The sequence below is a fragment of the Gekko japonicus genome, unplaced genomic scaffold, assembly GCF_001447785.1.
Source record: "Gekko japonicus isolate JY-2015 unplaced genomic scaffold, Gekko_japonicus_V1.1 scaffold82, whole genome shotgun sequence".
Taxonomy (NCBI): Eukaryota; Metazoa; Chordata; class Lepidosauria; order Squamata; family Gekkonidae; genus Gekko; species Gekko japonicus.
Genome location: NW_015174846.1, coordinates 176,828 through 199,975, shown reverse-complemented (window position 1 = coordinate 199,975; position 23,148 = coordinate 176,828). Strand labels below are relative to the sequence as shown.

Here is a 23,148-nt window from a genome sequence, read left to right as displayed (position 1 = left end):
TCCCAACATTGGTGACACCATTTTCCAGGGCTCTGCCCCTGGAAAGTTCAACATTAAGCCTCCTGAATTCTTCTCCCTCCCACTTCCACCCACTTACCTGGTTCCTGCTGCTGCTCCAGCAGTGGCAACGTGAAGGGACAACAGTTGACCTCTCCTTTCTTCCCCTACTCCTCTCTGGGGCTGCGGTGATAATAGTGGCATGGAAAGGAAGGAAGTCTCGGTCTCTTTCTCTCTTGACCTTCTTCCTTTCCCTGCCCCTCTGAATGCAGCTGTGGCAAGGGATCCTGGGAAAGGTAGTTTTCTCCCCCAGGCCACCAGGGAGGATACAGGGAGGGAACGAAGGGCAGATCTCCCTCTTCCTTAAGTCAATGCGAGAAAAGCAGCAGCTACCACTGGAGCAGCAGTTGCCAGTGAGAATATGGTATGGTGGCTCACAAAGGGGCCAGATCACTGTGAACAAGTTTAGAACTCTTGGGAAAGGGGAGGGGGGAGAATTATTCGTCTGCTAAGAGCAGCTGCTTCCATTTCTTAGGGCTTACTAACCATCTGGCTATGGCCAGAGTCTAGAGGAGGATGGCCCAAACTAAATACACTAAATCGTGAGGTCAACGGAACTTGTGATTTCCTGATTTGGAATGCAAATGTGCCTAGCTCATACTGCTCATATAATTATTGTTATTTGAATGAGTTGTTCTGAGCTGGTTCACAATGTAAAATGAGCTTCTGCACATGCTCCTGAATGAGCCTTTAGATCTATTTTCAGTCTGCTTTCGATTGGAAAATACGGACACATGTTGTAGCCCCAAAAGAGATGGGCAAGCACTCCCCCAAGTAAGATTTATGAGGTTCTACTGTATGGTGAGCAAGCTGGTGCATTTTTGACCCCAAAATATTGTTTCTGAAGCTTTGTGGAGCAATTTTTTGTTGGCTCAGCATGAGCTTAAAGGTTTAAGGGAAAAAAGTCCACAAACAAAAAGGAAATTGAAAAAAATCGCCTCTAGCCCTGACCTGGATAGCCCAGGCAAGCCCATTCTCATCAGATCTTACAAGCTAAGCAGGGCTGACTCTGGCGGGTAGTTGGATGGGAGACCTCCAAAGAATATCAGGGCTGGGAGGCAGAAACAGGCTATCAAGCCATGACTTCCAGGCACAGGCATGCACACATGCACACATGCACACACAAATGCAAAAATACAAAAAAGAGAGAGGGAGAAAATAATAGCCTCCATAATGTTATTATCTGGGAGGTGAAAAGCTGACCTTCCCAGTGTTTGGGACATTCAGTCTCAGGAACTGCATGGCTTCTTTTTCCTCTAAGGGTTGGGACATCCCTGGATTTGCCCTCCATGTTGTCAAGCCTAAAATGCCCCTAATTATGTTGTGTGTGTGTGTGAGGGTGTCTACAGCTACAACTGTCTTGTGTCTAAGACTCAGACTAACAATAGACTTAAATGCTAGTGATATCTGAGCCTGTGCAGAAGCTCACTTTATATTGTGAGCCAATATAAATCTCATGATTAAAAAGAGAGCATTTTTGGAAAGTGTCTGACATGGCTGATTGTCATTGGCAACCCAGGTATGATATATGATGGGAGAAGCTTGCCCATTACTAAAACTGATGTAATCTTGGTTGAAAGACCCATTGCTGTGGGAAGAATAGAAACATTTGTCATAGATGGAAACAACCCTGGTTGATTGCTGGGCCTGAATGTGGAAGTGGCCAGTAGTGAAAAGTGTGTGGCACTTCTTGTGAGAAGCATAAATCTCAGATGACTCAGGTAGCAATCTCAGGGTCAAAGCTCCATACATGAGTCAGTCCCTGATGATTCAGAAAAACCAGTTGGCTTTGTGATAGGGTGAGACAGAATTCCAGGTGTTTATTACACCAGTGCTCGGAATTTTACACTCTATTCCTATTATTTTCCAGAGTATATAATTTCAGGTGCTCTTAAAGTATGCACTTAGTCTAAGAAAAGTGAATATCAAATGAAAAGAAATTGGTAGATGCTCCCCCAGATATGGATCTCACATACCTAGAGGTCAGGGAAGCTTAAGCAAGCGGACTGAAAGGGCAAAAAACTCTTACTTAGCTTGGCTTTTGAAGGCAAGCATTCACCAGAAGGAAATTAGAATTTGTGTTGAAATGATAGAATTACTGTAACTTTTAACACTGACCCAAACTTTTGAGATAAATCAGACTATAAATTTTAAAAAAAAACATAATTAAACCATATCCACAGAAATTCAGTACATTCATTTATATTGTCAGGTACAAAACGTTTCGTCTCATAACCCAAAGGTGGCATAAGTCCAGGGCCTTTTTGGTGGTGGTACTCACCAGTACCAGAACCTTGGGGGGGGGGTCTTCCAAGTCCTGAGGGGTGAATTGATGGAAATCAGCACAACTTTTAAATATCAGTACAGGAACCTCTTTTTATAAAAAAAGCACTACATGGGATTGTGTTCAGTTAAGAAGATTAAAGCAACATACCTATCCTGTCCAGTCTGTCAATGGCTACTGTTTCAAATGCTCTTCTCATCATAGGGTATTCTTCCAGAACCTCATTAAAATTGTCCACAGAAAGAGAATACAATCGACAGTAAGTATCTGCTCGTACACTGGCAGTGCGGCGGCCTTTGGTCAAAAGACAGATCTCTGGAGTACAGAAGAAAGAACACAGAGGAACCAGTTAAATATGGATACTGAAATACGAGCCAGGGCAGGAAGTAACAATTAAACACCTGTTTAAGGAAAACATATCTTCAGTCATTGGGATGGTTTACTTTATCTTTTTAACATGCAAACTTTTCCTGGTTTCTCCTTCCCAGAACACAGAAATAGTAGCACAAACAACTCTGATAAAATAAATACTTGCACAGTATCTAGGTTACTTATGATGTCTTCCAATGACCACCAGATGATCTCAAGCTATATTCTTACCAACCTCAATCTATTAGTGGGGATTCTACAGGAGAACCATTTAAGACTGGTCTGAAGCTATTTTGCTGCCCTAGTTGAAAATTGCTTCTCTCACTCACCTCCCCTATAGCACTGGGGGTAATGGTGTCCCCAACTCTTCCTCAGCTCCCTACAAGTAAACAGTTGGTGTGTGGTAATGGGGAAGAGAAGGAAACACACGTCCCTTGCCCAGGACTCTGATATCCCTGGGAGAGGGAAAATTGTGTTCCCTCCTCAGTTTGATTCTTCTTAAGAAGAACCTTGCTAGATCAGACCAATGTTCCATCTAGTCCACTACCCCATTTCTCAAAGTAGCCAATCACCTGCCCTGGAGGGCCAATGAACAGAGCAAAGGTCCTATCCTGATGTTGTTTCCTAGCAGTGAGCTTCAGAATTTTACATATGGAAGTTCCATTTAGTCACCATGGCCAGTAACTGCTAATGGAGCTCATCTCTGTGACTTTGTCTAACCCCCTATCTATGCTAGTGGCCATCATTGTCCTTCAGTACTCTTGAATTCTGCCACATGAGGCAAATGCTTGAATTGTTTTATTGGTGTGCACTAACCTGGGACAGCCAAATAACATGAAGGTAGATTTTCAAAGCATACCAATATCTCCTCCAAGCTTCAACATCTGTACCAGCCCTTATGAAATAAACATATTTTCTAGAGATTAAAAAGGAAGATCTACCCATTATATATATCAAGGTATTTGCTAGACACTGTCATACAACCTTATGTGCAAATTAGCACAGTTATCAACATTGAGAAAGAACTCTTCTGAATTAGCTTCACTACAAGTGTGAATTTATTGATATCGATAGCAATAAACTCTGATAGATATGCCAGTGAGAACGAAGCCCATCAATAAAAACCAAGATTAAATCATTAATACATGGATCACAATAAATTAACTTGGGGTTAGCATCAAGTGTCTCACTAGGAACTCCTGTAATTGAAACAACGCCACGAGGAACCATTGACTTACATGCCCTATGCCATTGCTGGCAGGCAGCCTGCTCCCTGGGGACCAATGCTCTTCAATGTTGTATTTATGGCTAGCCTCCGCTTGTGTAAAAGGGGAAGAAATCTTGCAAGAGAGGAGGGAAAAATGACTGCAAGTCACACAGAAAGCCTTCCATTTTCCCAAGAAACCTCTTAAAAGCTTGCTCCACTAAAAGACAGCAAAATGGGGAGCAAATTATTGCTGATGTAATAGAAGTAATTCACTAGCTAGAAGGAGAACGATACTTTCCTCAAATTGTACTTGCTGGAACAGTGGTGGAACACAATGCAATGCTGGAGGGGGAAAATATATTGGTATAACATTTGTGGGATTCTACCAAGGCAAAGGGGAAACTGAGCAGAGTTGAAAGCATGATGGGAAAGTCCTGGGTTAAAGTAGGAATCTATCTATCTATCTATCTATCTATCTATCTATCTATCTATCTATCTATCTATCTATCTATCTATCTATCTATCTATCTATCTATCTATCTATCGGATATGAATAAATGGAATAGCATTTGAGCCCCCAGCCCCAATAACTCTGTATGAATGAGAGTGTGTTGTTAAACAGGGCTGAGCTACTCTGTCTGTGGCTGTCCCTGTGAATGAGAGAACCTGAGGTGTGAAATGGTCATGGCTCTCTGTATATTTTAAAAGAGTCAAGACATCCTGACTTACATATAACTCATAACCTGAGAGGGTGGTGGGCACTCCGAGTGGAGAAGGGGCATCACATCATGTATTTCTTGAAGGTTAAGGGGAGGATTACTTGAGAAGAAGGCAGGAAAAACTGTAACAGATGAATGGATGAAGAGTATGTTAAGTGGGCCACACGATGGGCTAAATGCATGGCTGTGAGATTAACAAGATGTGCTGATCCAGTAGACAGTGGCAATCATGCTAACCAAGAGAGGAAGTAGCCCAGAGGATAGGCTACTACTCTAACTGCTTATGATTACTTTGTCTCAGGTGTGTGATCAGGTCTTCTCCCCTGGAGTCTGCAGCCAGGGACAGAACCCGAGACATCTTGTGCTAGTCTGTGCAGTTCCACTTAACTTCAGGTGAAAAACAGATCCCTTTTGACTGGGCTGAGTGCTGCCATGCAAGTTAGGAGCAAGCAGAGTTGAATGAAGAAGAAAAGAAGAAGAGATTGGATTTAAACCCCACCCTTCACTTCAAGTCTCAGAGCGGCTTACAAACTCCTTTCCCTTCCCCTCCCTACAACAGACACCCTGTGAGGTAGGTGGGGCTGAGAGAGCTCTGACAGAAACTGTTCGTTTTCAAGAACAGCTGTGCCAGAACTATGGCTGGGGCAAGTGGAGGAGTGGGGAATCAAACCCAGTTCTCCCAGATTAGAGTCCACAAACGTAACCACTACATCAAACTGGTTCTCTCCTTAGACTTGACTGCTTCCTTCTGTGTGGTGCTAAGGCTGTGCAATTAGACTACTGGTCTTTGGAATGGAAAACTGTGGATTCTGGTCTGGCTGCCTCTTTCCTTTTCAATCTTATTACTGGGGGCATGAATCTAAAAGATAGTTGTGCACGACACAATCCTCATCACAGAGACAGCAGTACCAATGTATTCTGTGATGTGTTGTGGAGGCACTGTTGCAACAGTAGGACACAAACCCTTTTTTCCTGCAAAGGATCTGGGTTCTCTATGGAGGCCTCCTACCTACAGCTCGATGGAGCCACGTGCAAGGATAGCAGCTGTGGTATCCACTGTGTGATGCTTTTGGAGGATATGTTTGAACTTAGTTGGATGACATGAGGTTGTTAGCTGCTGCAGCATGCTAATCAGTGTCTTCTGTGCACAGCTATCGCAGGAGCATTGTGGCAATATTTCCAGGGATGCTGTAGGAGCATCTGTTGATATTACTATGGTAGCATTTGTTTCTGTAGCAATTTTGGTACTGAGGACTCTGCTGCTGGCTGCTTACAGAATTGTAAATAAATTACATTCCTATTGTTCTGATAGGTGATTCACGTCTTTTACTGGTGTGCATTCAATTGCATCCTTGAAGTTTTGTCTATTGTTCTTCATTTCCTAGAAACCAGAAAGTAGTTTTCAAAAGCACTCAGAGGCTGATTATTAAGGGTCACATCATGCGAGGCAACTGTGACTGGATACCAAGGTTTATATCTTAGCTTCCAAAAGCAGCTGGTGGTGGGTGGGGGGGTGGGCGTGGGAGAGATGATATACATTAGGGTCTCAGAACTGAGGAAGGGGGAGTTTAACTCCCCTCATGTTTTTTCTTCAGTTGGGAATGATTCCTGATGCCAGGCTTCTGGAATTGTTATTGATGTGTTTATTAGTTTATTAAAGCCACTCCATGCTAAGATTCCAGTTGGGGAAACAGCAAGAGTTAACCCCCTACCACCATCAGGCAACATGATTCATGACAGTTCCTCCATAACCACTCCATAAATACATGTCTGCAGATCCAGTTATGGACGCCCAGCTTCATGTGTGATTTGGCCCTACCACTTCAGGCATCTGCACACTATAGAGCTAGACCACATGGCAAGCTTAGGGAAGCTCACAAACAGGGGTGAAATCCCAGAGGGAAACTTCCAATTGTGTTGAGCTACAGCTTGGGCACATATGCTGTAGATCCCTTCTGAGCCCGTGTGTTGGTAACAGCCCTAGCTAAGCTTTCTTATCCCCAGCTTTCTTATCCCTAGTCATATAGCCCGAAGAAGGGCTTATTGAGAAAATATACTCTAACTAACCTTTAACTCAGTCACAGTTGGAGCAGAAGCTTCCTCGAGTCCATGTGGGCTAGGTAGAAAGGCACTGAGTTGGATCCAACCAGCTTTTCCACTGGTGGAAAAGTGAGTTGAGGCACAGAGAAGAGTCATGTGGGATGGAGGCTGTAGGAGGGATGGGGATTAGGAGAGCCTGAGTGATAACACGGCTGGATCCAACCCATTATTTTCTTCCGGGTGACGTCATCACCTCTGGGTGACATCATCATGCTGGGCACGTCGCTGTGATCCTGGCACTTTGGGGGTGGGGTTCCCCCCGGCGGCCAGATCCAGGTTGGCAGGTAAGGGGCCCATTGAGTGGGCATCCCCCCCCCAGGGGACCTGGCAACCCTATTTTTTATTTTGTGTGATTTGTTTTGTGTGATTTGTTTACCTTGCTGCACAAAAGGTTCTCCCTCATCAGGCATCAAAAATTGAAACACACAAAAACTAGACTTCACCCTAATTTAAACTATTCACAGCATTCCCTTCTGCAGGTTTCCTTGAATTGCTTGGCCTTTTGGAACAACTGTCCCCACAAATGTTTTTAAAAAGAAGGCCAGTAGTTGACTATGCTAATCACAGGGAAACAGGGCTCCCAAGTACTTACCTTGATTCGGCGGGGGATATGTAGTTCTTCGCAGGACCATTCCCGCGGGGAAAACACAGGCGCTGCACTATTCCGTTGCCCAGACGTGACATAGGCACGTAGCCGGGTGACGCTCTAGCAATGGGGCTGGAAACTCGATGGTACCATGGTAACATTGGGCAGGCTAAGGCATTCTGAGGCCAACTCCAATTGTGTAACCCTTCCTTAAATACTATCTTAAGAACATAAGAAGAGCCCCGCTGGATCAGACCAGCAGTGCATCTAGTCCAGCATCCTGTTTCCCCTAGCAGCCAACCAGTTGCCCCAGAGGGCCAACAAACAGGGTATAGAAGCCAAGGTCCTTTCCTGGTGTTGCCTCCTAGCAATGGGTTTCAGATGTTCACTGCTTCTGAATATGGAGGCTCCCTTTACTCACCTTGTCTATGATGAGTATCTGACAAAGGAAGTGTTGTCTTATATAGTTTATAGCTTATATAGCTTATAGCACAAAAATCTTGTTGATTGTCAAGGTGCTATAGACTCAAATCTAGCTGTTCTACTGCAGACCAACATGGCTGCTCTCTAAAACTCACCATGGTTAGCACCCTTCTTTCTTCCTTTTTTCTTGCTGAGCAGCCTCTATATCTATTTTCTTCCTATTTGTTTGTCTATGGCTGTCCCACCCAGTCACTTTAACATATATATTTTCATGCTGCGCCAGGCCAGGGAACTAATACAGACCAAAGGATCATTCCTCTCTTTAGACCTATCTACCTTTTCACTGGGCAGGGATTACACCTCTTCACTAGAAGCTCTGTCCCTTTTCGGCTTGAATGGGGATCTTCTCACTCCTCTTTACCTCCTTCCCAATCATCAGTCAGTGCTAAACTGTCTCTTCTTCAACCAACAGTTCCCAACTGTCATTTCTTAACTGACACTCTCCACAGAATTCTATCTGAACAGCCTGTCACTCAAAAGTTCTCAGACTCTGTGAGGCATTAACCCTTGATAGTCTGTCACAGCCTATCTTTCAGAAATTTATTTATGCTTGTGACAAACACTATGACCATTGGCAGTGAACTTCACAAATTAATTACTTGTTGAATAAAGAAGTATTTGCTCTGTGGGCAAGGGTTTCCTTCTTGCATCTGCTACTCTATAGATGCAAAGTATGATGTCTAAATACATAAATATTAATACCACATTGCTTAGGACCTAAGAGGTTAGGATGGAGATGGGCTATTTTTGGGCAGGAACGCACAGGAACGGAGTTCCGGCTGGCACCCAAGTTGGTCATGCCCAGCAGGAACTCATTAGCATAATAGGCCACACCCAACAGCAGAAACTCATCAGGACTGGCTACATTAGGGGTGTGTGGCCTAACATGCAAAGGAGTTCCTGCTACAAAAAAAGCCCTAGGTTTTGACAACAAACTAGGTAAGAAGAATAAGAAGCAAAAGGTGGGTGTGGCTGGATGACCATACTTCTGGTAACGTGAGGGTGCGGCCTAATATGCTAATGAGCTATGCTGTCAGGGGTGTGGCTGGATATGCTAATAAGTTTCCATTGTTGGGTGTGGCCTATTATGCTAATGAGTCCCTGCTCGGCTTTTCCTACAAAAAAAGCCCTGGAGATGACCACCAGCAGCTCTGTAACACTGCATCTGCATGGCCACAATATTGCAGGCAGGCATGTCAGTGCTAATTGTTAGATTTAGGGTATGACAGTCTGGAGCTCTTAAATTTAAGGCTTTGCATAAGGCAACAAGCATTGCATCAATCTCTCAAGCCAACCTTGATCCCAGCAGTCTTTCAGTCAAAAATCAATCCTCTGTTTTTTCCTCAGAGGAAATTGCTTTGAGACAGGTGTCACTCAGAGAACTGTTATTTAACTAAAGCCACTCTTTGAAACCTTTGGGAAGGAAGTTTATGCAGCTCTCTGGAACAGGAGCAAGCCTCTTTTTTCTCCCCTGTTTCTACAACCCATTAAGAGAATCAGCTACTCCAAGAATTATTGTAATGCCTGGCTGACAATGTCACACTGATCCAATTACTGCCACATAATTTCCCATATAAAATTACGTGTCTCAGTGTAATTACTTAACTCGCAACATCACGTCAATATTAGATTAAAATCTGAAAATAAACGAGCAACATAACCAGCATGCAGTTGCCTTCTGGCCACAATTTGGGTGCAGGACTGAAAGGTGAATGAAACGTTTATGGATGATCTGGCCACACACAGCATAGATGGCATCTCATTCTTATTTTAAAATGACAAAAGTGAGTCGCAGATCCATGATGCCTTAAAATGCAGATGGCCTGGCAATCCAGCTTTGGTTCAGGTCTCATAAAGGGAAATAATGAACCTTTATCACTGTCTTTCATGCTCCCAGTGTCCTTGAACAGGAAAGTAGGGTTACCAGGTCCTCCCTGGCCACTGGTGGAGGGGGGGGGGCAGGGTTGCCAGCTCCAGGTTGGGAAACTCCTGCAGATTTGGGAGTGGAGCCTGGGGAGGACACCCACTGCCTCAGAGTCCACCCTCCAAAGCATCAATTTTCTCCAGAAGCACTGAACGCTATAGTCTTGAGATGAGCTTTGATGCCAGTGGATCCTCAGGTCCCACCTGGAGGCGGGCATCCTTAGGAAAGCAGTCCCTTAAAGCATCTGAAACACATCTATAGTGTTGCATTTATAGTGTTAATTTATAGTGTTGCCGTTTTGCACTTTCACCAGCTGAAACATGCACTACTAAGAAAATAGGCAAGTTTGCTCCATCTCAAATCCGCTTCCTGCCAGCCAGGCCTCAAACAGAAACTTTTTTTCTCTCAGCCCAAAATAAAAACAATCTTTCTCTTCTATCAAAGGCCAAAAGTGTTTCAGCCCTTGCCTAGGAACACAGGTATGCTATCTCTAGCTGTCCTTGATTTCCCATTAATTAGAGTTCATTGTTAGTAGACAAGCCAATGCCAAATTGTGAAGGGAAACTCTGAAAACAGGACAGTACACCCCAGAACATTCTGAACATCTTGTGCTCTAAATCTGTCACTGATCATGTTTCCTAAGGAAGGGACTTAAAATGCCTTTTGGGGGGCTTTTGTTTCAGAAGAAGTACAGTTGCTTGTACAGTTATGAACAAAAAGGTTTGTTTGGTAGCACAGTTCAAAACAAAAAAGTACTGGCTTGTTGATGTGTTTTTTTTAAAAAAGAACCACTTCGATAATGATTGCTCTGCAGCATTCAGATAAAATATAACTGAAGTTCTGCATGGATTGGCCAAGCCCTTGCACATTTGTGTGTGAAATTCCGTTCTTATAGCTCGGCCTTGGCCAAGCCATGCCCGGCCTTTTCATCATCTGCTACAGAATTGCAGATTAAAAACCATAATGAATTATACCCTTCCAGCTGAGGACAGCTGACTTCAGCTTAAATTTCTCAGTAAGAAGTGGGTGTTTCATCATGTACTAGGCATATTATGTTGCTGTCTAAACGGGGAAGCTGTTATCTAGGCCATATGGTAGCTTTCATCAAACGAAGGAAGCAAAGGACTCAGTGAGTTCTACCTATAGAATAGTCAAGTTTTGCTTACTTGTTGGCTTAAATATGCACTACCGGGAAATAGGAAAGTTTGCTTCTTCTTCTTCTTCTTCTTTTTTTTAAAAAAAGCCAAACTAGGAAATGATTACGTTTTATTATTTAATCTGTTTATTGACCATTTTTCTTACCAACCATTTCATTAGAGAGGATTTAAAAACAACAAGAACAAAACATCAAGCATACGGATTCTCTCTCAACATGCTAAATAAATGGATGAAGGAATCGGTCGCTGTACTAAGGAAGGAAGGAAGGAAGGAAGGAAGGGGAAGGGAGGGAGGGAGGGAGGGAGGGGAAGAAGATTGGATTTATACCCCACCCTTCATTACCCAAAGGAGTCTCAGAGCGGCTTACAAACTCCTTTCCCTTCCCCTCCCCACAACAGACAGCCTGTGAGGTAGGTGGGGCTGAGAGAGCTCTGACAGACACTGCTCTTTTTTCAAGAACAGCTGTGCCAGAACTATGGCTTGCCCAAGGTCATCCAGCAGGTGCAAGTGGAGAAGTGGGGAATCAAACCCGGTTCTCCCAGATTAGAGCCCGCGCACTTAACTACTATACCATGGGGGATATGATGTTGTAGAGTCCACCCTCTAAAGCTGCTGTTTCCTCCATGGGAATTGATCTTTGTGGTCTGGAGAACAGTTGTAATTCTGGCAGGACTGCAGGCCACACCTTGAGATTGGCAACCTTGATTCAGTCTGTAGCCAGCTATGTCCTCTTGTATTTTTGGGACCAGTTTACCTACAGCCTTTTCCTCTACATCTTCCTGAATTTAAAGCTGCTCAGTACTACTGAGCCAGGACACACTGAGTGGCATTCTCAGTAAAATGAAGGCTGCTGGGAAAGGAAGATGAAAATATTTATACTGCTTTGCTTAGTTGGCTTCCACCATATCCAGGAAATATGTAAGAAAGCACAGCTGCAATCCGCAGAACATTTCTGTGATGGTGAAAACAAAACTGACTTCTTGGCAAGTCTGTTGGCTTAAATAGTTTTGTGGATTGAAGTGTTAAGTCTTACTTCTGCAGTGCATGAAAACAAACAATCCACATGCTCTCCATGTGCTACTAAGTCCCAAAACAGATACTATTGCTTGATTTGTTAAATGTTTCCTAACTGAAGGCAGGCAGACATGTTGGATGAAGCATATTGTTGGAACGCACACATCTGTAGTCGACTTAATAGCGAAAGAAGTCTTGGCACCTGTTATGTATGCATATGGGAAAGACTCAGTTTATATATATTCAGCAACCCAACAAGTGCTGAGATTCTCTTTTCGTAATTTAGTTTCGAGGATGCCAGTTAATCTATGGAGCAGAGGTCCATCAGAGGCTATTAGCCACAAGGTATAGATAGGGGCTCTGGGGCAAGTGATGCTCTGTCTTCTTGGTGCTTTGGGGGGGTCAACAGTGGGAGGGCTTCTGGTGTCCTGGCCCCACTGGTGGACCTCCTGATGGCACCTGGTATTTTTGGTCACTGTGTGACAGAGTGTTGGACTGGACGGGCCTTTGGCCTGATCCAACATTGGCGTCTCTTATGTTCTTATGTTCTTGCATACAGGGTTGCCAACTTCAGCTTGGAAAATTCCAGGAGATGTAGGGGTGATGCCTGGGAAGGGTAGAGTTTGGGGAAGGAGTTCAGCAAAGATGTGATGCCACAGAATCCAACCTCAGAAGCTGACATTTTCTCTTGGGGAACTGATCTCTGTAGTTTGGACATCTACCATAATCCCTGGAGAACTCCTACCTGCATGTAGGCAACCCTATCTACATATTTTACTTATCATACATTTTTTGTCGTTTCCCTATGGCAATACTGGTTGGTTTTATGTCTAATTTGTTCCTAAACTTGCTTAAAATTTGTCTGTGTTTTAACTGTTTTTTAAAAAAACTTTACTGAACTACAGAAACTATAACTAGAATATAGATACTGTAATAATAACTTAAAAAGAGAAAACATGTATACTAGAGCAAGACTGAACTGCCACCTCCGTCTCAGAACAGATCAGCAAGATGGTTAACATGCAGCATACTAAGCAGTATGAAAATGGCAGAGCTCCATCTTCTGGCTGGAGTGCTACATGCCCAATAATGGAAGCAAAACAGAATATTCAAGGCACATAGTCCCAAAAATATATTAACCCAACACATTTTGGGTTACACAATCCTTCAGCATGGATATTTTGCTTAGTCAATTTAGTTACAAAAGAAAAATTGAAGTGGGCCTAAAAAAATAGTTTGCTCCTTGACCTGACCAGGGGTCATTTCATAGAAAAAGAGCTAGGGGACCTCATTAGCATAACTCATTAGCATATGCCACACCCCCTGACATCAGGGGCCCAGTGGTGGACCTGCAAGGCCGGCGGAAGTGCGAGGAAGCCCCGCCAAGGCCCTCCCTGGACCCAGGCAGGCAGGGGTGGGGAGAGGCGGGGAGGAAGCAACTTACCCTCCCTCTTCTCCTGCCTCCTCCTGGCTTAATGAGGGCCGGAAGCGGGGCAGCCAGAAGCAGGGGGCGGAGCTTCATCGTGTGCCCCGCCCCCTGCACCTCACCCGGGGGAACTGCGTTCCCCCGCGTTCCCCCCCGAAATGACCTCTGGACCTAACTGTTTTAATATAAATGAAGACTACCTTTTCAAAAGTACCATGGATGGCTATTATGATAGGATAGACTGCTTTTATGTGGGCGATCAGTTAGGGGATTTCTGACAGGAATGCAAATTTAGCTGAAGGTTCTCACCTGGCTTTTGATGCTTTCTTCCTTCAGCTCCTTAATTTGTGCCAACATTGGGCAAATGGTACTAATATAATAATATTTCTTTGTAGAGCCTCAGGAAAGGGTGGGGGTGGGGGGTTGCAACAAATTTAACTGGAGCTTCTCATAATGGGATTTTAATGAGGTTGATTTAATCCTAACACATAAACTGTTGAAAGCACTTCCCATGCATTATCTCTATCATTATCCTAATCATTTACACACAGTATCAGTTTCTTATTAATACTGGGATGAGCTTGTTTAATACAGTTCATTCTTGTCCTCATATTACAGATGGGGAGCCAAGGCTGAGTAAAAAAAGAGATTTGCCTCAGGCCAGGGATATGGATCTCCAGGCAACAGAGATTTATCTGGAGAAAATGGCTGCTTCGGAAGCGGGACTCTATGGCATTATAACCCCATTGATGTCCCTCCCCTCCCTAAACCCTGCCCTTCTCAGACACCACCCCAGAGCTGGCAACCCTATTATTTGGATAAATACTATTATAGCACAGGGCTTTTTTTGTAGCAAAAGCCCAGCAGGAACTCATTAACATAATACTCCACACCCAACAGCAGACACTCATTAGCATATTAGGCCTTCCCTTGGTTTGCCTGGGAGCCCTGCGACTGCGAGGAGCCCAGGCAAGCCGGCCCTCGGACAGGCCAGGGAAGGCATGGGGAGGCATTTAAATGCCTCCCTGATCCTTCCAGCCCCCCCAGCCCCCCTGCCTTGGAGTCGCTTGGGGGTGTGTGTGTCACTCTCCAGGACTTCCCTCTGTAGCCACGCATGCAGATGTTTCGGCTTTCGTGGGTGTGGCCTACTCTGAAGCCAGCCGGAACTCCGTTCCTGTCCGTTCCTGCCCCAAAATAGCCCTGTTATAGCAGCACTATAGAAAAACAGACTGTGGGTTGCATCTCCCATTTGTACACTCTCTGTGTATCCTCATGAAGTTGACAGAAATTTGCAGGAGGTCATTAGAGGGATGTAGAATAGTATGTGATGCAGTGAAACTATGAAACTAGTAAATCCATAGCTGATTTGAATGAGAGATGGATGCTACAGCTAACCTACATGTGTATGTCCTGTACCTTTAGGCATACACAGAAAGACAAATACTTGTAACTGCAGTTTTTTGTCTCCTTAATGACCCAGTGTCAAAGTATCTATTAACCCACCCACAGAAAACAGAAGGGCTGGAAATGACTGGGAAACACTTTTCTTAAAACTGGCATAAGCCACCCACACGAGTTGTGGCAGTGGTATTGGGGGATAAGCAGCAGAGTTCAAGTGAATGCTAAATTAGGCAGGTTGCTTCTTAAATGTCCTTAATGGAAATCCATTACAAAGTCTATTAAGCCACAAGGTACTGCTGTTGAAAGGCCATTGCAAAACATCACACTTCTGATCTCTTGTGTCTTATCCTCTTATTGATCCACGTTTAACACTAGATGGGAAAGGTGTTAGAACACAACCATGTAAAACCACTCCCCAAATCAGGGCAGACTGGGAAGTTAACATGGTCCGGAGGGGAAAACCAGAATGGCCCTATACATCGGATAGAGAAAATAGATGGAGCCTTTTCTCCTTCTCCCATAATACTAAAACTTAGGGGCACCCAATAAAATTGGTGGCAAATATGTTCATGATATACAAAAAGAAACACTTCTTTACTCAGTGAGTAATTAAACTATAGAATTTACTGCCAGTGGAGGTAATGATGGCCAGAACCACAAACGGCTGTAAAAGGAGGTTAGACAGATTCATAGAAGTCCATCAATGGCTACTAGCTATGGTGACTTACTTGGAAGGAATACCATGGCTGGGATGCAGAGGCAGGAAATAGTAAGCCACTATCTATAGAGGCAGAAAACCACTGAATACCAGTGCTGAGAGGCAGCAGCAGAGGAAGGCTTTGGCCTCTGAGCCTTGTGTTGGCCCTCCAGGGCAACTGGTTGGCTGATCAATGAAACAGTATGCTAGAATAGCCAGACCACTAGTCTGATCCAACAGGCTCTTCTTATGTTCTTATGTGCTCATGATTTGGCTGAAGGGTAGAACCCAGAAAGATCTAAAGTTGCCAACCTCCAGGTGGAGCCCGGAGATCTCCTGGAATCATACCTGCTCTCCAGACTACAGAGATCAGTTCCCCCCAGAGAAAATGGCTGCTTTGGAGCATGGACTCCATATGCCACTGAGGTCCCTCCCCACCCCAAACCCTGCCTCCCCAGGCTCCACCCCCAAATCTCCAAAAATTTCCCAACCCAGAGTTGGAAACCTAAAAGATCAAAGGAAACAGAACTGTAAGGTCCTGTGCCTGATCACAACCAAGCCTTTTATCTACTGTTTCCAATGCTTACATGCTTTAAAAAACTTTACTATGGCCCCGTTCACACAGCGAATTTGCCGCGGGAGAGCCATGGGTGGTGGGCGGATTATCCGTGTGCGATCACACTCCAACATCTGGGGAGCGCACCCATGGCCAACCCGTGGCTTACCGCCGGAAATGTGCAATAAAAAAGTAGTACCTCCAAAGTACTGGCAAACGGTTTGCCACGGGATGCCTCCGGATGCCTGTGGTGTGATCGGGCTGGCGTGTGGCTTTCCCCTCCAGCCCCTTGTTTACATGCTGGCTCCGAGGGAAGGACCCGTGGAGTGCCGCTGGCGCGTCTGATCGTATAATCACGGATCAAACTGCGCCGGGGCAATTTGCCACGCCTCCCCCCGGTGATATCCGGCCCGTGTGAACGGGGCCTATATAATACTAATAAACCCTCTTCAAGGGATCATAGCTTTATGGCAGATTCCATTTTAACGAGTGTTACAACTGCTGTCCTTCCTTACAAACAGAAAAGAGTTTTGTGCCTCCACAGATAGCTAACATGTTTATAGATAACTGATTAATAAATATTAGCATAGATAAAGAGAAATAAATATCATCACAGATAACTGTTGAGTAAAGAGTTGCTAAATTAGATTTCATAATAATAGATTTAATTGTAAATTAACCAGGACTTTAGCAAACAGGGTTACTGCTGCTGTGAACGGTCCCTGTACTTCTCTTGTACTTCAGAGTCACACGCACACACTTGATGCTGCCTAGCAAGGTCAGTCCTGCTACCCAGAGTGGCAGTGGGCTCTTCACAGGCTCAAGCAGAGGTCTGTCACATTACCTGCTGCCTGATTAAACCTGGGTCCTTTGGTGTGCATGGAAGATGCTCTGCCACCGAGCCACTGAGTTTGGCATAGTCACGTCACAAAAAGGAATCTTGTGTTTCTTGAAGATTAACAGATTTATGGTACACTAAATTCTCACGGCTACTATTTCATTAAATGCATGGAATGAATTCTGAGTCAGCAGATATAGCTACTTGCAAGGGAAAAGTCCGGGTACACTGGCATTCAAAGGTACCTATTGCATTCCTTTTTTATTATTTTGTGTGTCTCTCTGTGTGTGTGCGCGTGTGTGCCTGGAAGCCATGGTTGCCTTCTGGCAACCCCTTAGTGGGGCTTGGATGTTTCAGAGAGGTGGCTTACTATTTTCCTGCCTCTGCATCCCAGCCCTGGTCTTCCTTCCACATACTTGCCAGGGTCAGCCCTGCTTAGCTTCCAAGATCTGCCGAGATCGGGCTTGCCTGGGCTATCCAGGTCAGGGCCATTCCACGCCTTTTATTACCAGTGTACCTAGAGTACCTAGAGTTTTCCCATTCATGTAGCTATATCTGCTGACTCAGAATTAATTTCATGCATTTAATGAAATAGGCTGTAGCCATGAAAGTTGGCTGTACAATAAATCTGTTAATCTTTACAAGGAACAGGATTCCTTTTTGGCTTTGCTACAATAGGCTACCCCCTTAGAATTTCTCTCTGAAATTAATGACTTAATTAATAAAACTTATACCCCACCACTCCCTTGACAAAAGAGGCTTGGAGTCCCAGCTTACAACAAAGTAAAATACAATTCAATATACAATATTAAAATCAATAAGAACAATAAATATATAATATACATATTAGGTAAAGGTTTCCCTTGCTCGAAAGCCAGTCGAATCCGACTCTAGGGTTGCGGTGCTCATCTCCATTTCCAAGCCGAAGAGCCAGCGCTGTCCGAAGACGTTTCCGTGGTCATGTGGCCGGCATGACTAAACACCAGGGCGCATGGAACGCTGTTACCTTCCCACCGAAGCAGTACCTATTTATCTACTTGCAATTTCTTGCTTTCAAACTGCTAGGTTGGCAGGAGCTGGAACTAGAGGCGGGAGCTCATTCCATCATGTGGCACACTCGGGTCTCGAACTGCTGAACTACCGACCTTCCACAGCCTGCAGTTCAGTGTCTTAACCACTTGAGCCACCGCAGCTCCAATATACATATTACACACTGTAAAATCAACAATATAAAACTTCTATTTAAAACACAGCAACATTCAACAACCCAACTGGTCTGGAGAAAAAATCCTGGCCTTTAACAGAGGTTTCATATGTGGAAGTGGGCAGTTGATGCTTTGTGTTGCAAGGAGGTAAATACCATCACCTGGTAAATAATATTCCGTCAAGGCTCTTTTAAAGGGACTGGACATTTTCTCCAGCAGGCGATGAAGGCAAAGGCTGCCCCAGACAGTTGCTCCAACAACCTGCATTTAGAAGTATACTGAATGGGGAAGTTCTAATGAGTCATGTTAGCTAATAGCCACAGGTGGACCACTCCACTTCAGTGAATCTGTCTAATACCCTTTTGAAGTCATGCAAACTAGTGGCCGTCATATCTTATAGCAGCTAATTCTATACAATTATTCTGCAGAATGTGATGCAGCCTTTCCTTTTGGCTGTCCTGAACCTACTGACAATCAAGTTCAGTAGGTAACCCGAAGTAGTGAGTCAGAAAAAAAGTTCTATCATCATTTTCTCCATATATGCATTAGTTTATTATAAGCCTCTATGAATTATAAGGTGATAAACCTTGGTCATTGTGTAAGCAAGGCAGTTTCTCTAATCTTTCACAAGCAAGCTGTACTTCCAAAATGCCCTTCTCTTCTGTCAAAGATTTAGGAACCCTTTTCACTGTATTAAAAACATGTTCCTTTGGGCTGGATGCTGACACACAACAATACCCACTATCTGAGCTTTTTCCTCTGTCCACTGTCTTATCTTCGCCTATCCCTCCTCCCCTTCAGCTTGGACAAAATTGAAAGGGGTCTCAGACTGCTTGCTGTTCCCCCTCCTGCTATTCTGGGGGGGGGGAACCCTATGAGCAACAGTGGGGGAGTGGAAAGGAGGGCACTGTTGAGCCGGATAGGGATGGGATGAAGTATTTTGCTTCTGGAAAGTTTTGCCTTCACAGCTCGCTCGCTCGCTCAGTGGTGGGGGTGTTACCATGTTACATGGAGCAAGCTGAAGTGGCCAGGATGATGATAATGGATGAAGGGTCACCTGGTACCATAGAGGACTTCTGGATCAGTCTGCTCCTGGTTGCCAGTGGTCCTCCATGCCAAGTGCCTATCAAGAAAGTCCCTGGTTAAGTTCAAAGGCCAGTCTATCTCTGTCCCAAATACCTGTATAAGTATTTTCAAGAAACCCTACAGAACAACATCCTAAGTAATCAATGATACTCATGTAGTAATCAAGCAGGTACACAGTGAATGATGTCTGCAGAGAGACAGCTTCTAAAATTACTTTTGGACCATTTAATGTCTGATAATAGCACTGTAGATAATTCTGAAGTGATCTTTGGACTCCTCCAACTCCAGCTTGTTCTCCTCCTTCCTTTTCTAGTTCTCTCTCTTGCCTGTCTGCTGCCCCCAAACTCCCCATTTCCTTTGCTACCCACTGCAGCTATGGCACCCCCCCCCCCAAAGCTGGAAATCTATTTATTTGTCATCCAGATAAGAAGAAGAAGAGATTGGATTTATACCCTGCCTTTCACTACCCAAAGGAGTCTCAGAGCGGCTACAAACTCCTTTCCCTTCCCCTCCCCACAGCAGACACCCTGTGCGGTAGGTGGGGCTGAGAGAACTCAAGAACAGCTGTGCCAGAATTATGGCTTGCCCAAGGTCATCCAGCCAGGTGCAAGTGGAGGAGTGAGGAATCAAACCCAGTTCTCCCAGATTAGAGTCCACGCACTTAACCACTACACCAAACTGGCTCTGGAGAAATGGAAGACAAGGGTGAAATGGGAATGAACTACATAAAAATGGGTGGACAACAACAACAAGGGAAGACTGCAGTGTCTGCCAACGACCCTTCTGTCCCAACTGCGGTGCTGTGCCTTTGTTCCAAGTGCATAATAGAAACATATTATTCCTTTTTTCAGAACAGTGAGAAACCACTGCTGCCAAGACAACTCAACTGCTTTTACGCTGCTCCTTTTCCAGACAGAAGTGGTTGAACTATGGACACGGACCACCCGTCCCAAACATTTTTCTGTATTCTCCATGTTCCTACATTTAACCCTTGCTGCTCACTCAAAAGCTAGCAATATCCAAAATGAAGCTTTTAATACCGTTCCACAATGTTTCATGTAGTTCTAAAACTAATTATAGGTCACGTCTGAAATTTCAGCTGGCCGTTTTGCTGGGGGAACGTTTCCTGTAACAGGATGTAACTCAGTCCACCTATTCTAAGCAAACTAGAAATTAGCCATGGTTGTCTGGAAACCTTATACGTAGCAGCCTATCTAATGTAACCAGCTACAATTAGGAGGTGTTTGTATAAACATAAACTGTTCTTTCGAAAGATCAGACGATAACCAACTGGCATGAGTGGGTAAGAGGAGGGTTGATTTCAGTCAAGACATGTAAGCAACCTTGCACATTTCCAGTACAGTATGTATAAGACTGAACCTTCCAAACTCTACTATCTTAAACCACACACACCGTTGCATGTGCCTAAATATGGAGAAGGGCCAGGGAATATATGGGTAATGTGGATGATATCTGTGATGGTGTTTGATTACTGTGCATTGTCTTTAGCAAATATGTCCTTTGTTATGCTACAAAGCTGGGTTTATGGAACTGGAAAATTCTCTGTATCCATTATAATGGAACAGAAACACTGAGACATATTCAGACACTCATGAACTTGGCAGAGTGGGGTTTTCCCACTTTCCTCTCATGTTGCAGTCAACTGGACTACTGGAACACACTCTATGCACTCTTGAAGACAATATGGAAGCTACAGCTGATGCAGACTGCAGCAGATAGAGTCTTGGGAGCTAACAACGATATATGTTGCAGTTTAAACTTGATATATGTTCATTTACGCATGTTAACTGTTTTAACTGCATATAGTTATATTTTGTAAGCTGCCTTGGGTATTGGGGGAAGTTAGTGTATAAATATTTTAAATGGTGGTGGAAAGTGCTGTCAAGTCACAGCTAGCTTATGATGATCCTATAGGGTTTTCAAGGCAGGAAATGAACAGAAGTCGTTTGCCATTGCTTGTCCCTGCGTAGCACTCTACACTTCCTTGGTGACCTCCCTTCAAGTACCAACCAGGGCCAACATTCAAAGCAATAAGGTAAATACAATATAAAAATAAATAACAGATATAAAATATTAATATTAAAATATGTGGCTATCACCGTACCACTATTAAAACAGCCCAAACAGGTTGTTAACCTCCAAAGGTCAACATAAACACAGCTTTGCATGCCAGCAGGGCACAGGTGTCATCTGAGGGTGCATTCCACAGGGTAGGTGCCACAACTGAGAAGGTCCTTTCCCTAGTGACAGCTAACTGAGCCATCTTGCGGACTGGCACCTGCAAGAGGCTCCTAGAGCATGGCCAAAGGGGATTGTAATGGGAGAGGTGTTAAATAGGTATGAGGTTCTCATACCCTTAAGGGCCTTAAAGGTTAATACCTTGAATTGGACCCAGAGATTTATTGGTAGCCAGAGCAACTGCTGCAGAATTGGAGTAATATGAGTTGACCATGATGTTTCAGTCAGCAACCTAGCAGCTGCATGCTGGACCACCTGCAGTTGCCAAAGTGTTTTCAAGGGTAGCCCTACACAGAGCAAATTGCAGTAGTCCAATCTGGATGTGACCGTTGCATGGATCAATGGGGCAAGGTCTGACCCAGGCAGATAAGAAGCCAGCTGGTGGACCTGGCATGGTGAAAAAAGGCTGACTACGCTACCATGGTCACTTGTTTATCCAGTGACAGTGCAGGATCCATCCATACTCTGAGACTCTTTACTGAGTCTACAGCTGTCAATTGGACACCTCTGAGTCTTGGGAATGACACTCCAGCTAGCATCTCAGTCTTTCCTGGCCACATGACCACCATCTTGGATGGATTCAACTTCAGCCAGCTTCCCCTTAACCATTGGACTACTGTATCGAGGCACTGGAATAGTGCCGAAAGCCCTGCTGTTGGATGCTTATCCAGCAGGAGGAATAGCTGAGCGTCATCAGCATATTGATGGCACCCAGCTCCAAACCTCCTGTGGGACCACACACTTCAAGTCGTTGGGAAATCCTCTCCTCTCCAGTAGCAACCCTCTGAAAGAGTCCCTGGGGGAATGAAGAAACCAACTAAGGGCAGTGCCCCTTACCCCCAGGGAGGCAAGGCAGTTGATCAAGAGTAAATGGTCAACTGTATCAAAGGCTGCTGATAAATCCAGAAGGATCAACGGGGTCAGCATGTCTTTATTCAGTATCAAAAGGAGACCTTCAACCAAAGTGACCAGTGCTGTCTCAGTCTGAAAGCCAGGCCTGAAGCCTGATTGAAAAGGATCCAGGTCAGTGTGAACTGCTGTTTATGGAGCTGCACCTGTGCTTTGGACTGGGCTTCCGGAGGCTTTGCAAAGCAGAACTCTTTTTTTGTTGCGCCTTCGGTAGCCCATGATCGAAAGCCATGGTTTGCTTCCTTTAATTTGTATTTTTGCTGTATCTGTATCTTTGATGTAAGTTACTTGGAGTCCTGGTCACTGGGAGGAAAGCGGGATATAAGTAAATAAACAGAACAAACATTAACTCCCCTATTTTGTTGCTAGGGGCCAGCAGACACCCCAGGAAAAAACGGGGCAAAGACTGTTGGGGTCTGCTGTGGGAAAGGTACTTGGGTGGAGTCACTGGGCCCTCTTCCAAAGACTTAGATGCCATTAAATCTTTGGAATGGTGTAGCTGGATACACATAACATCTTATGATCACTGATCAATACTACAAATCTGGATTGAGTAAGAGTGAGCTGGATTATAACAGTCTTCATTGGAGTGGCAACATCCTGGTGAAATCACAAGTACAAGGTCTAATACAGACATGGCATGTTCATGGAGAGGGTTAATAACTGTGTATACTGTATCTTCAACCCCAATTATTTTTAAAACCAAGATTGACCGTTGGAAGCTTTAAGTGGAAGACTGGTGATACAAGCCTTTCCCTCCTGCCGTTTTCACCATTCAAAACTGCCCAGTTCAACTATTCTTCTCTACATGAGGAAAACAGATACAAATGCCTATGGCTTTTTCTTCATGATGGGGGAAAATAGCTGTGG

The 23,148-nt window shown here is 44.4% G+C and overlaps 1 protein-coding gene across 1 annotated transcript in view; it reads right to left on the bottom strand.

The window, feature by feature from the left end:
• Positions 1-23,148, bottom strand: part of HCN1 (hyperpolarization activated cyclic nucleotide gated potassium channel 1) — a 122,874-nt gene that overhangs the window by 3,481 nt on the left and 96,245 nt on the right. Inside the window, exon 5 of the mRNA XM_015424461.1 lies at positions 2,492-2,656. Coding sequence (XP_015279947.1) covers positions 2,492-2,656 — 165 coding nt within the window. The remainder of the gene's footprint in view (positions 1-2,491; positions 2,657-23,148) is intronic.